Consider the following 15,919-nt stretch of genomic DNA (forward strand, 5'->3'; position numbering starts at 1 on the left):
AAATCGTAACTTTGCTGCACATTTCGTAGCTTAATTGCATGCAAAAAGGATAAAATGAATAACCTAGATTTTGATAATTTGTAATTATCATAATATTATAAAAATTATATTAATAAAGTTCAAATATTTCTGTGCTTTTATTTGTACATTAAAAAAATAAAATTTTACGAAATACTTTAGTCTCCTAAATTGCACCACTTGCTTCGATCGCGATTATATGTATAAAACCAAATATAATAATCATACAGAGCATACATTGTAACAATATTGTCATAATGTAGCAATGTTATTGCAATATTATTGAAAAGTTATCGAAATAATGACATTGACGGAAATTATATTTAGTTCACAGTACTCATCTTCAATATTAATAAAATTATGCTTTTCTAACGCGTTATTGCTCGAGAATCTAAAAGAAGTGTTGCTTTGCCCCAGGAAACGAAATATTAATCTGTATTGCGATTTAAAAGACCGGTTGTCTAATTATTTTAATGCTATTTGAAAGCTTATTAAACATTGTCATTAAAAAAGTTATGACAATACATAAAATTCTCAAAAAAAAAAAAAAAAAAAATGAAAGGAGAACTGCTGTACTTTATTATGACGTAACGAAAATTAAAAATATTCCTCAATTTCTTAGTTATAAGTTATGTCAAAAGTGCGATTTCAGTGACCTTATTCTATTTAATTCAAATATATATATATATTTTTTTCTGTGTGCACACAGAAGTTTATTTTAAGTAAATGATAAGTGTAGATATTTCAAGATGATTCTTAAGAAAATATTTGCCAACATAACTGTTAATTAAAAGAAGAAAACTGGAAATAAAGTAATCGCTTTTTCTCAGCAGGAGAACGACATTTTTCTTGTACATAAAAAGAGTAAAATATCAGAGGGGAGTAGAGGGAAAATATTCGTCGACGTTTTACGATTTGTAAACAAATAGAGCGCCGCCCGTCGCCGGGGTGCGGCCTCAAGCCTGATAATAAAGCTGTCCGCGGCTAAAGACGGAGTCTCAGAAACCGCTGTCACTTGCGTTCCTTTTAACTTTCTAAACATCCCTTAAATAGCCGCTAAACACGCGGTTCAGTCTATTTTTTGCGGGAAATGACGTGTGACGTATTGGTCAGACGACTCCGTCGACGACTTGGAGCGTGTAGAGCGAGCGCCGCGTCTAGCAGCGTCTGAGCGCCGCGCTGCCGCGCGACCGGCCGGCCGCCCGGTCGGCCGGCCGGCTGGTTGCCGAAGAGCGAGGGGAAATCAGCAGCAGCAACAGCAGCAGCAGCAGCAACGGCAGTAACGACGGCGGCGATGGCATAGGGGCAATCGAGGGCAACGCACCCGGTCAGCCTTGGCATGAATTGAATCTAGCAATGCGAAAGTAAGGTTAGCCGGCGCATTAACGCGCCCAGTGACCTAACTTACCTCCTCGCGCTCGATCGACATGAGCATTTCCCCTCGCTCCTATTCCGATTTTTATTTTAGCACCGGACGCTGCAATCGCGCGGCGAGCGAGGGGCGGGGGATGACGGGGGGGGAGCGCCGACCGGCGATGGAGGGGCAGGGCGAGAGGGAGGGCTAGTTTTCACCGGTTCCGGACAAGCTAAGGTCTTCGAGTCTTCGAGCGGACGATTTTTCGATGCACAGATCGCTTTCTCTCACGCTGCGCCCGCGTGCATGCATGCACATATGCACGCTCGGCAGAAATGCCGTTTAATATGCATATAGCCCGCGCTCGAAACGGAGTTTCGTCCTCGCGATTGCAAGATGCGATCGGCGCTGTTGAAGCCAATATGGATAAATAGTGTGACTCACAGAGAAAGTATGTAGCACGTACATTACTTTTCTTCTTTTTTTCAAGTCGTTCGGGTTATCGCGCGATGCGACTCCGTGCCGCGGCTAAGAAATTTCGTGGTGTCTGCTTTGGATAAAAATAAATGGCCATGTGCAACGCGCTTAATCGTGTCTAAGAATGAGTTTGATCACTCTCGAGTGCGAATGCCTCTTTGCATTCGAAATCACTTTCGATGTCAAGGCGTGGCACTCGAATCAGTCCGTCACCTTCGCGTTAAATTAACCAAAAAAAGAAAAATACACTTCTCATTTTATTTCTTGTGGAGAAAATATTAACGTTATGTTATTAGTAACAACACTAGATATTATGTATTGTTATATATATATATTGTATTATATTGTATTATAGCAATATATAGCATTAATTGTTAAATAGTAATAGTATGAACTAGTAATAATAATAGTATTTTTTAAATTATTAATACCAGAATAATACCATTATTTTAATAAACCATCTTTATAGTTTATAATTTTATTATTGCTAATATATTTATTATTATATAATGTGTGTAACAATAAATTGTAATGTTAATATGTTAAACTATTACTATTAGTATATTAAATAGTAATAGTATAAACTAATAATATAATTATTATTATTATCTTTATTGAAGTGCATATGAATACAGTTGCAGAGGCACGGCAAATTTGGAAAAGAGAATTTATGGGCACATCAAATGGCGAGGTATTAGCAAAACTGCTGATAATAATAGTATTTTTTAATTATCAACAGGGCAGTACGATTAAATTATTTTAATAAAATATATTTATAATTTATAATTTTATTATTGATAATATATTGTTTATTGTATTATATAATGCGTGACAATAGATTATAATGTAAATGTAACGCAAAAATGTGTATGCATCCTAAAAATATATTTCAAACTTGGAACATTAAACTCGTTATGAGAAAATTGAGTGATTTACTTCGTACAAAGCGAGTATGTAACAAAAGAACTTTTTCATTTACGCTCCGCGCGCACGTTGAGCCGTATTTCTCGATGAAAATAAAAAGTTCAAAATTCCTAGAATGTAATAATTTGGATTTTCAAAGAACGACCTTTATACACGGACGAGGAAGATGAAACGTCTGCGATGCTCAGTTAGGATGAGTCATTTTTCAGTATCTAACGCTTTATCGCGTCTCTCTTTAACGCGTATCTCAAAATATCGCGACGAAACTAAACCAACCGGCGAGTGGAAGCTAAGTATCGACACGAGTCGCAGAGTAAACCGACTATGCGTAAACAATGACACACTTTCTCGGCACTCTGTCGCTATCGCTACGTCCCGCGTCCGTTCGCGTTGCACATGTAGAACATAGCGATTATTGAAATCCAAAGCCCGTATTCAGAACGCATGGAACAAAAGGCCTTTTCTTTTTAGTAGCTGCTCTTGCCTCGCTCGTCAAATGAAACGAGCGCGTATTCGCATCGTGGAATAAAATAAAAAGATGTATGAAAAGCGCAGTTAAAATGTACTGTTAACGAGACCGGTGATTTCGAGGAATTTTTTAGCGTGATCTTTCACGTGTATGTAATTTTATTTGTTTTATTTGATTCTGTATAGTTTTTCGATTAAAAAAAAAAGATAAAATAAATTTGCTCGAAAATTGTTTCAAAAGAAAAATTGCTCCTTTTTTTTACTTGTAAAGCTTTTCAAATCCGATCCGTAGAAATCTTCTCGTTGTAAAAAAAAAGTATATTTGCGATCGAGGAAAGTGAAGAAAAAAGGAAGAATTATGCGAATACGTATGCGCATGGCGTAAAATGCATAGGCGCTACGTAGCCACAGAGTACGAGAGACTCTGTGCTGAAGCGAGTGCAGTATGTATATTTGTGTGCGGCGAGAGGTGCAGCGATGGTACGAAAGAGCAACGGCTCTAGGGAAAGGAGGTGGGGCGGGAAAGTGTGATTTAGAGGGATGGCGGGGGAAACGGCGCGGGACAAGTCCCGCGGCATACGCATGCAACGCGTATGCGTTAGGGGATAAGTGGGGGGCTAGAACAAGCGCGGTGGGGGTAGCGCGCCGTTTTTGAAAAAACCGCAAGGCTTTAAGAAGGCGCGCAATACCCCCCACCACCGAGTACTACGCGGGCAACTAGCGGCCGACATAGACAAGCGCCGTGCTTGCTCTATTACCGGAAAATAGTGCGGGTGCGACATTGGGAGCCCGCCGACCGTCTCGTGAAAATTCCTCCGTTCTCGTAACTCGGAAAAGTGAGAAGTGCGTTACCCTGCGACATTTTTCTCCCCCTTTTTTTTTTAGTTTTACCGTAGAAACATGCGCGTGAACCGGAATCTAATACTTAGCATGTGTGATTTCTAATGTCACCCTTTCTTTTTTTTTTTTTAGTTTGAAAACGTTATCGCTCTAAATTCCAAATATAAAACGTAAAAATATAAATATGTGCGAAAAGTGCACGTTTCTTTGCTGTTGCCGACGTACTTGTTTCTGATGCACATTACAAAAATGAAATAACGGACATATATATTTTGTAAAGAAAACATCTTTTATATTTTTCCTCATGTAAACCGTTTCTCTTTTGTATATTAATATACGTAAATTTTTAACTCTCTCGTGTTTCACGTATTTAATTTGAAACGTGCACTTCACTGCGTCGGTTGTTGTTCGCGCATGAAATAATAGAGACGACATTGTATAGTGCAATAAAATTTTGTGATATGCATTGATAATGCAATCGATAAGCTTCGGTGATGGTGAAAAAATGATGAAGTAGTGATAAAACTAAAATAAACATAGTGATGAAAGAAAAATGAAAATCTCATCGTCAGTTTTGGGATAATATTTGTGAATAAATATCGATATTTATGTGTTTGCAAAGTTTGTAACTAATTCTGATTACTCCATGGAGCTGCAGCTTGAATAAATCGAATATTTCCAAGTGAAAGCTTGTTTTTCTAAAAGAGTGCAAAATGTTCTTTCGTTCCCTCTTCTCTTAAAAAAAGAATAAAGCAAAAACGAAGAGAAATTTAGAACAATGCAAATGGTATGGACATTCAATAAACGTATTGCTTTGTCGCGTAACATGTATTCGCATCGGCGATATTTGCTTTTCTACTTTCGCCGAAGGACTGTTTGCCCTGAATTATTTTGAATCGTTTATTCGCTGCGCAGCTCCGCTGCTGATCGTTCTCAAGTGCATTTAATTCTGTAGAGACACGTGTGATCAATGAAAGTTAGCGTTGCTCGGGCTGTACTGCTTTGCTCCGCCTCGTTCTTGATTCGCATGATGAATGTTCTTCTATAAAAACTGTTAGTCGCGAACGACCGCGTTTTTGTTCGAATTCTGTTCTTCAACTTCTATGGATATTCCTTCTGATTCTAACATCGCATGTATTCGTTCAGGATGACGATTGTGGTCAACCGATTATTGAAAAAACATTTGATAATTGTGGCTGTAATTGAATATTAAAATAATCATGGTTAGAAGCTCCATTTTCATAGTTATTACTGCTCTAATGTTAATAATAATAATAACACATTCTGTTACGCTGACAAAAAAAAAAATAATTTTTACCATATATAATTTAAATACAGCTGACACAATAAATGATACAATCATCTTCGGTGGCAGCTACATTTGAATTACAATCATTTTTTTTATTATTTTAGTACATTGTATGTTAATTATTAACATTATAGCAAGAATAATTATATAAAAACGGAGCACATTATTATTTTAACATTCAGTTATAATCACAAATATCAAAAAGTTTTTTCTCACAATCAAAAAAAATAATCATTTTGCAAAATATAGAACGTTAACGAGAAAGACATTATTTGATCTATTGATAATATTTCTGAAGGATTTCTGTAATTGAATTACAATCTCACGTTTAATTGCGATGTAAGCCTAATATCGCGACAATTGCAAAAGGGAAATATTTTCTACGCGATATTTTGCGCACCGCTGCGCCGCATGCAAGTCGCAGTCGCGCGCTTCGCCACGTCGGAAAAAAAAAAACTGGAAATGATTGACCGCAATTTTATTAGAAAGTACGCGACGGCGCGACGGCGAACGGCGAAATTAGAGAGGCGGATTACCCGCGGTACTAATGAAAGCGTCGTTCGAAAAGAAACGAATCGCGACGCATGGAAAGCTGGCCCGGTTTAATTGCAAAAGTCAAACATCGTATGCGCAACTTTCACCGACGTCTGTGTTTATGCATTATATGCCCTTTTGCTCCGCGGACTACGGTCGGGGGATGGGAGGAAGGCAGCCGAACTGTAGGAAAGAAAGGCGTATAATATATTTCATTAGTGGGCGAAGCTTTCTTCGCCATTATTCGACATATGCTACGCAGCGTCACCGTTAGGTCACACGTATACGTCACTTGCCCAACGAATAAAGTCTCTCTCTGCTGAATTGATTTGAAACGTTTTAGTATTTTGATTCTACCAAGATTTTATCTTTTGTCACTGCGAGTTTTATTTCCGCGTGATCGTGTATTTTCGATTACATTGATCATATTTTTTTTTATTTTTTTTTTTACTAACAGAATTAAGAAATAATAAGAATCAAGATAATTGTTTATAGAGAATAAGATAAGTATTTATAATCAGGAAGATTAATACTGGATGTTACACTTGATTTTGACGATTTTTTTTTAATTTAAAAGTGCATTTATTTTAAAATAACAATACATGATATTTCAATCAAAATATTTTTCCTCACTTGCTACAATTTTTCCTATTTTTCTGGTAATATAGTGGATTCTGCAATTGCTTTTAAAATAATCCATCCATTGATTCACTTTTTCCGACCTCCTCGAGATTTTAAACGTGTGTATCTCCAAGGGCGCACTGCATTTATTGGAACATATAATAATTTGATGGCACAATGTCTGGAAAATAGGAGTGAGGTAACGCACTTCCTTCTCATCCAAGATCCAATAACTTTGCTTTCACGTGCTTAGCGACGTGTGGCCTGGTATTGTCATGCAAAAGAATCATCTAACGTCTTTTGTTCGCTATTTGTAATCGTTTGTTATTCAGTGTTTGCTGTAATTTACTCAATTGTTGTGAATAGCAATCGGTTGAAACGGTTTCATTTGTTTGTAGCAGCTTGTTGTACAAAGGTTGTATAAAGGTATACAATACCTTTATAATCCCATGACATACTTTGTTTCTATAAATATTGCATTTTGGCGTCAATGTTGATGGTTGCTAATGGATCTATGAATTTTTCCGTTTAGAATTATCATAATAGATTCACTATTTATCTTCAGTTACAATTTGACACAAAAACTGCTTCCTTTTAAGTCTTAAAAGCAGCAAAACGCAAGTGTCATAACGATTTTGAATGAACAACTTCGACAATTTATTTGGAATACATTTTTTCTTTTCTTTCGGATCTTGGTCATGGCTTTTAGACGCTGGGAAATAGCATTTTAACTAACATTCAATAAGGCAACCAGTTCTTTTAACATTCAAGCTGAATTTTGATCAAAAATTGCTTGCAATTCTTCATTTTTAAACTTTTTTTTGGCTATTTTGGACATTTCTTGACTTCCAAATCAGAATTACTATTTTTAAATCGTCTAAGCATTTTCCTGTTTTCATGGATGGAACAGAATCAGGGAAATTCCAATTATAATTCGATGAGTTTCAGCGGCTGTTTTCTTTTAATTAAAAAAGAAAAGTAATAAGTGTCAAAAATGTTATTTACCGCAGTTAAATTTTACGCGTTATAAACAATGAGCATTTTTATAACAATAATTCCAACTGTTAAGTTACGTGCAGAAATGCTATATCTTTGGCGTATAGCAAATGTTAAAGGAGAAGAGGGTGATACGGTACCTATTTTCATTTTATTGAATCACTTTGTTTATAATCAATATTTTATATTTAAACTTAAGCAGTTATATTTGTCAAAGTGTTATTTAACAGATTCTAGACTCAAAGTGATGAAATATTTATTACTTAGGACGCGATTTATAAAAATCGCATTGAATAAACGGTGAAAGAAAAAATTAATGTGCTAATATGGATAGCCCAAAAATATTTAAAAAAGAAATTGGTTTAGCTTAAAAAATATATAGTATTTTATTACAAAATTGTATACAATATTTTTAATTTTCCATCATTTAAAATTTTCCTGAGTTCAGAAACTTTAGAAATATCATTAGAAATATATCATTTTATCTTTGTTTATAACATTGAACAACAAACACAAAATGACATCTCCAATGTTTCTGAACATCGTCCTCTAGAATAATAATCGATTTATCGAAGAAATAATTTCAAAGACATAAAAATTTCGTTTTAAAAATCATATTAACGAAATCCCATATGTTATCATTTAACTTTGCACAACTCGCAACGTGTACAGCCGAATAAAATGTTAAAAAACAACAAAAACATACATTTATGTAATAATATGCTCAAGTTTGAAAATAATGAGAAAGTATGTGTAATTAAGAGTTAAAATGTATCTTGAAAAAGTTCAGAAGTGCTCAAAAGTAAAAGTGCCTTCTAACAATTGTCAGCTGTTGTATAATGGCACATTGGCGCCACAAAAACGGCGGGCTACTAAATGAATAATTCCATAAGCAATTGTTAGAATTCGTCATCTAATAACGGAGATGATACGGGTAACCGTTTATAGTAGCCATAATTCCCCCTCTCCTCTAGCAAAATAAATTTACTGTTATTCATTACTAACGCCATCTGAATATCAACCCTCAAAACTAAGTGTAACATCTAATACTTAACGATATTTTTAAACTCGCTTATTTGGAAAGAAGAAACACCGATATAAGTGTCATAAACTTTCTTTTTCTATTTCTTTTGTTCCTTTAAACCCGATATTGTTTTTAAGTTTCGCGTTTAATCGATGATAAGATATTTATATAATAAATTATTTATATAAAATTTATATCACACACGTCCCGTTCAAGTTAATACCGCACTAGGTACAATATGCCAAGATAATGAGATATGCACTTCTCTTGACCTTCGCGCGCGCGCGCGCGCGCGCGAGTCGACATTTGCATCTGCACGCCGCGACTGCATCGATGGGTTCGACGAAACGAGAAAATAGAATGAAAACAATTTACGGTAAACACGCGTCGGCAGAAACGAAAAATTCAGCTGAGCGCCGTAGTCGCGATCGCATACGCGCGAAATTAAAATCGAGTCAATCCCACCGTCCACCGAGCCAAGCAGACGTACGGTATTTTTGGCTGAGTCATACGCACATACGTAAACAATAACGTGTGCGTGATACGTATGTATACATGCATGCGTTATGCGTTAGCAGCGTGTGCTCGCCTACACGCAAGAGTATTGCTCGCTCGTTCGCTCGCTCGCGATGTACAACACGCAGCTCGAACAATATGCACCGCATGCGTCGTCAATTGGTAGGCAAAGTTAATGGATTCCTCTACGTATAAGCTTAGCAAACGCGAATTTATTGGCCACGTGCACAATGCATGAACGCGATTCGTTATAATTCCGCCGGGCTGCGAAGGACAGTTGCAAATGCGACAAAAAATTCAAGTTCGAATTAGAGTTACGAGATTGAAGAGATTGGAGAATCTCGAATGTTTATGAAATAACTTGATCGAACTTTGCGGATTCTTTAGCTATCTTTTAATACTTTTAATACGAATCAATTCTTCATTTCCTTCTTCTTGATTACACATTTCTAATTTAACAGGATGCTGGTCTATCCGAGATTATGATTTATCCAGGATCTAATTATGTCCGGTGTAAATTAATAAGCTCCATAAATTTCTAAATACTCGGCATGTTACAACTCGAAATTTAAGATAGCTATTCATAATGAAAATTCTAATTTTGAGGTTTAATTTTTCTTCTATGCTTGCCTTTTTTCTAGAAAAAATTAGCATCTAATTCACGTCTCTTAAGAGTTTTCAAGGTCACTGATTATGATCTGCAGTCAAAACTTTAAAATTTGAAATGATTTCAAATGACGAATTCAATATGGCGGATCAAAACTCAACGAAATTCAACATTCGGTCCGCCATATTAAATCCGCTGTTTTAAATTTTGGAATTTTTACTGCAGATACAACAAAATTTAGCATTTCGATTTGCTATTTTTCAATCTGCCATTTTGAAATTAAATAGCAATTTTTTTTATATAGCTTTCACATTGACCTTCAAAATGAGCCCACTACGGATTCGCTATCTTAATTTTTGTGAAAGAAATTAATTTTGTGAAAATATTGCGAAACGCAAGAAACAAGACCGAAGGACATGACAATATATATGTTTTTCCCTTTTTTATCTTACATTTTTCCGAGTATTTGACGAGATATGTAAATCAAGGGGATGAAACTCACAAGGGTGAAACTCACAAGGATGTTGACTTTTTTTGTGAAGAGCCTTATTCTTCTTTTGTAAAATGAACCCAGAATAAAGTTGCTATCTTTATTTTTGTGGAAGATATGAATTTTTTAAAGACTAGGTTCTATACGTCCCACCAAGCACGACAGGTTAAACATACTGTAACAGGTGATTATAAATCAGTGTTTTTAGAGTCTTTAATAAACAAGAGGATATTTTTAACTGTATTAAAATTAAAATTTCCAAAGAAATGGGATATGATAAATAACCCGATAGTACATAAGAATTGAGAATTAATCCTATCGCCATTAAAATTTTCGACTGACTAATCGAAGGAATATAAATCAAATGTAAATACTGAATCACATGAATATGAATCAATTATTTCAATTTTAAATAGACAGGGCTTAATCTATGCTTCTTCGATAATGATACGCAAAATAAGATAATTTAAATTTCTTAAAAATAAGAGAAATTGATAGAGATTTCAGCAAAGCTGACTGCATAATGTCCTCTTGTTTCAACATCAAATTTTTTTTTTTAAACTCTAACTCAATTAATACGCGACGTTGTGAAATAAAACGAAATCTCAGTCGGCAAAATTGATCGGCCATCGACTCAATTATGCGAGAATTGAATATAGACGAGCGTGTACGCGCGTCATGATATTTTACGAGAAGGTTTTTAGCCGGAAGGAATCCGCCGACGAAAGGGTCAAGCGAGACGAATGGGCGCAACAGCCCGGTGATGCATCGCTATTAAATGCAAAGCGTTATAACGGTACGTCCGTAACCATAGATTTTGGCTCCTCCGGTCGCTATAACGTCCGCTTTGCATGTGCGATCGGTCCCCAGTAGGGAGCCGACGGACGCACGACTCTACGGCCCCGCGCAGCAACCGTGACAATTGCACATTGCACATTGCACATTGCGCACAGCCGCGCGTTATAGAACCATCCTTACGGCCCCGTTGTGCAATCTGGGGCAAGTTCCGTAAATGTTTGCCGCATATCCTATTACGGCACAGCATCAAGATTTAAACCAAGGCCGACGGTATTTGCGTGGTTACTGTGTTATGTAAGCTAATCGAGCATGCATACGAGGATCAAACGGGCTGGTATCGATTTCATTAAAGTTCATAACGTATCCACGTCGTGCTAGCCGTGACACTTTTCCCGCGTGGCGTATCCTCTCTCGAGTTACCCGCGCACGTCTTCTCGCGACTTACGAAAAATCTTGCCCCAATTAGCAAAGAGGTCTTTGCGCACGGTTTTACTATTGCTCAAAGAAAAAAATCTTTTTTTATTACAGCACGGTCTCCGCATTCTTGACGCGTAGTTATATACTTGGTACATTTTATGAATGAAGGAAAATTTATATCCAGACTCTAGTAAATTCTACGTCGTGATTTCCGTTCGACCAAAAACAAAAAAGAAAAAAAAATAGAGGGACAGCCCGATAATTTCATCAGCGTTAATTCTATTCATCAAAATCTGTTCCCGTACGATCTCTCTTGCACGTTTGTGAGGTTGTTAAAAAGTCGTTAACTTACGTCTTGTGCTGAGAGGACCCTCGTGGCGGCCTCAACGGGAACATTTCCGGAATGCGGATGATGATGTTGCGACTCGACTGCATTGTCGCGATTGCAGACGTTCTTGTACCAAGGTAAACCGTTCCCGCCATCGCCGTCGTTCCGATATTTTCGCCACACGTGCCTGGTACGCATATTAGAAAAACTTAAAAAATAACCGGCCGGCACATCACGCGGACGGCGTATATCCCTTTTGCAATAAGCAAAATTAGCATACCTGACGCCGAAGGCGATCCCGAAGGCGATGATCAGCGGTAATAATGTCGATATGCATGCAAGCAAAACGGTCTGTACGTCTGAAAAGTTGGCAAGGATACCTGAAATACAATAATCATAAAATTCTCGAAGCGAAAGTACGATAATAATAACTTGAATCTTTTACTAGCTGATCCTTTCGTACGATTATCCTGTCAGAGCTTGTGCGCGTACAGTGCATTGACGGAAATGGATGCACATAAATCGACGATTATTTCACAATGACGTTGATATTATAGTTTTACACGCAGCTTGGTTCATTTCGTAATCCTTTCCGAGGCACAACTGAACAAAAAACTGAATAAGAAAAAGATTCCTTTATATGAAGAATTCTATTGAACAAGTTAAAAATCTGCCTCCAGCATTTGTAAACGGAAAAGTTAAAATATTGACGAATGAATAAACTTTATAAAATGAAAGTAATTTCAGTTTTTCTATTAGTTATTCGCATTTTTCAGGATTAAGTGTTTTTTTTTTTTTTTTTTTTTTTAGTTAAAATTTCTGTAGAATTGTTGTTAAACTCGGCAAAGAACAATAAGTAGAATAAAGATTTTGATAATCTCTTCGAATGATAAGTAAAAACGTACGGTGTTTTTTTTTTAAATAGTTTTTGAGTTTCTGAATCTGATTCTGACTTTTAAAAATTTTAATTTGTTGGAAAAGTATTAAAATCATATGAAGCTACACGGTTAAAAAGTTTGCGTGAAATTTAACATAATATATTGTATGTTCCAAATGGTTCACTCAAATTTTTATATAAATTTAATACAAGAAATTAATTAAATTTAATTCGAAAACAGATTATGTAAAAGTATTATATTTTCTGCATTAATTTTGTATATAATATTACGTTTTAACATATTCACCTTGTATTAAACTTTTGAAGCATATTTTTTCAGTAAAATTTACATTTTTATTATATTAACGTACATTTTATTCATTCAGCTTAGAATTAACTTTACAAAATTATATTATTTTTGTCATTTTTTTCTAAATTACGTTATTTTGACACTAAAAAATACTGAATATTAATTTAATGCAAAATATTTAAATATCTCATTATATACTTAATTATATTGTATTAAACTAACATTAGAATATGTAAAAATTTAACACAAGATTTTAACAAAGACCGATTTTAATATAAATGCCAAATATTTTCTACTATGTATTAAATACATAAAAAGTTATTACGAAAATATGTTCTCATATATGTTAATGAAAGATGTAATGAACAACAATGCTCTTTAGGTCATAATCAAGAAAGTTTAAATAGTTTCCATCGATGCGGTTTGTTTTTGAATATTAATAATTTTTCTTTTTTCTTTTTATCAAGCAGAATATGACACTTATTAAAGCATTATCATGTTTTATTAGTATCAAAATATGATTTACATTTATAACGTTCAATAATGATAATTTATGATACTAGATGTTTCATAATACTTTCCCCATCAAATTAAAATTTTTAAAGGTCAGAATCAGATTCTGCGGCTTAAAGACTATAAAAGAAGACTATAAATAGTTTTATTTGCCACTCCGGAGGCCAAAATCGCCCAATTTTACTTATCGTCCTTTACAAATTTATACGAAAACCAAGTCTCTTCCAAACTTTCCCAGCTCCGTTGGAAAACGACGTTTTCCAGATGATTTTTAAAACGTGACCAACTTTGAAAGACGGTCGAGATGAGTCAAGACTTCCCGAAGAATTCAACATCTCAACCTTTCGAATGTATAATTAATTAATATTCGGACAGTGAAGAGGCGACGCCACCCATTTCGCCGTCTTTGTCGTGCGCTTTATAGTTCCTTTCGCGACACGCCGTGCTACTTACTGTGATCGAGCTCGTCCTGCTCGACGAGATACTCTGTCGCGTTGTAGACGCGATGGTGCGGTTTAATGGTAGTGACGGTCGCGGGGTCGCCCGTCATCGCTGCGGACGGATTAGTCGTCTCGGCGTTAAACGCGGCCGCGACCACATTGGAAGGTAGGAATGTCATCGACGTGAGATTCAGCTTTTCTCCCGTCGTCGTTCCGTCGTGCATTGTACGATTGGGTGCCATCGTTTCCGCCATCCAGCTCGTGCTCGACGATGCATCACCGGGAGACCCGGCGCGGCCCAAGCGAATCTCTGCCGAGTCGATGGGGAGGACGACGAGGCAAAGTTAACTAGGTGGTTTACGTTACGCGTGCGTTTGGTGTTTCATTTCCACCTCCGATCATTCCGCCTCTCTTCTCATCTCTGCCTCTTTTTTTTTCTTTTTCTTTTTACATTTTTGCTATCGCGACTAATCCAATTCCGAGTCAATCTCTCTCTGTCGCATTTAATTCGGTTTCCTTTTCTCGTTTCGCCGGTAATAACCGTCAGGGAAGATACGCAGAAAGTACTTCGTCGATGGATCAATGTATCGGATTACGTATAGAAGCCTTGCATTTTTACGTATTTAATTGTATGCACGTATACGTATACAGTTGCCCACGCATGTCGTTTCATCTGTGACGTGCTTTCATTAGACTATTGATGCGGTATGAGTTCGTCGTATTCCGTCGCCTTCGCCTTAAAAATCGATATCAAATACCATGGTAAAAACATGGCGATAAAGAGATAAATCCGTCTTGACTCTTCCTTTTACATTGCCAAACGTATACTTCTCTGTCGCTTGTTTTGCTTCGGCTACCACATAGTGCGTTGAAAAACGGCGGCTTATAAATCACATTGGGGAAAAGATTACGGAATAATAATCTTCTTCATCTGCATTTACTCGATCCTCTTTTTCTCGTCCTTATCGTTTGCCTTTTCACTATTCGCATGGCCGTCTCCACCGTAAAATTTATTCTTCCTCTTTCGGCAAATCTGGATGCGTCACTCCGTTACTGCAACAAATTTCGTTTCACGTTAATTGAAAGTATAATCCGAGAATTGTGATTTCTACCTAAGCGTAAAATGACATACGTAATTTCTTTATCCTGAAAATATTATACGACCAATAAGTGAATTAGAGCTTCCAGAGTCGATGATCGCAGCAAGTTTGAAAAGTTCAGAATAATAAAGCATTTAATTAACTTTGTTATTTCTTTAATACAATATTATACCTAGAATTCTAGCTCCAAGTTTAACCATCTTTAGCTTTAACATTTTAGCAATTATAAAGTTAAGATTTAATAGTCACTTAATTGCCAGAGTGACTTCTGCTCGACGAGAGACCGAGCACGAAGGATCTAAAGAGGACGACGTCGTTGAATTTCACGGGAAATTTCGGAGCATCTCGTATGGGAAGATAGACGCTTTAAGATTTCGTAGCATTGTAAGCGCCTTATGTAGACTGTAAGCCCGCGATTATGCCGGTCTATACATACGCAAGTGACACGCCGCGAAAACCATCCAGGCGACGACGGGGCCGCCGTCGTCGATGGGCGATGGATATTCGATGTACTCGATACGCTATGTAGCGCGCATAATGCCGCTGCGTACTACGATATATGCACATCGTGGCCTGTTTGACGGACCTCGCCTCGGTCTCTCGTAAAGTGCACCGTAGCAGCGGCGCGCCGGCTGCATTCTATGCAACGAGGGCAAGGTATGCGGGGATAAAGTTCAATCTGGCGTTAAGCGCACATGCTGCACTACGGCTCGCGACATCGCGGATTATCTTATTCGGGACTGCGGTGGTAAAGTAAAAATCGAAGGATTTGCGCGCGCAAAAAGATAAATCCCAACTGTTGTCTGCTTTCATATAATAGAAATTGGCCAATTGTTGGTAGGTAGCATTCGGTATATAGTTGCGAATAATCATAATTTCCGAGCTACTCTGTCCCCACTGAGGCGAACGCTGTACACTAGTACGTATGATTATTTAATTATAAAAGCGTAATGTGATC

The 15,919-nt window shown here is 36.7% G+C and overlaps 1 protein-coding gene across 1 annotated transcript in view; it reads right to left on the reverse strand.

Annotated features, from left to right (window-relative positions):
- LOC105204513 overlaps positions 1-15,919 on the reverse strand; it is a 44,518-nt gene that overhangs the window by 24,155 nt on the left and 4,444 nt on the right. The window contains exons 2-4 of the mRNA XM_011173602.3: positions 13,875-14,914; positions 12,002-12,101; positions 11,746-11,908 (exon numbers count right to left, since the gene is read on the reverse strand). Coding sequence (XP_011171904.1) covers positions 11,746-11,908; positions 12,002-12,101; positions 13,875-14,115 — 504 coding nt within the window. The 5' untranslated portion in view covers positions 14,116-14,914. The remainder of the gene's footprint in view (positions 1-11,745; positions 11,909-12,001; positions 12,102-13,874; positions 14,915-15,919) is intronic.

Source organism: Solenopsis invicta, chromosome 11 (assembly GCF_016802725.1).
Source record: "Solenopsis invicta isolate M01_SB chromosome 11, UNIL_Sinv_3.0, whole genome shotgun sequence".
NCBI lineage: Eukaryota > Metazoa > Arthropoda > Insecta > Hymenoptera > Formicidae > Solenopsis > Solenopsis invicta.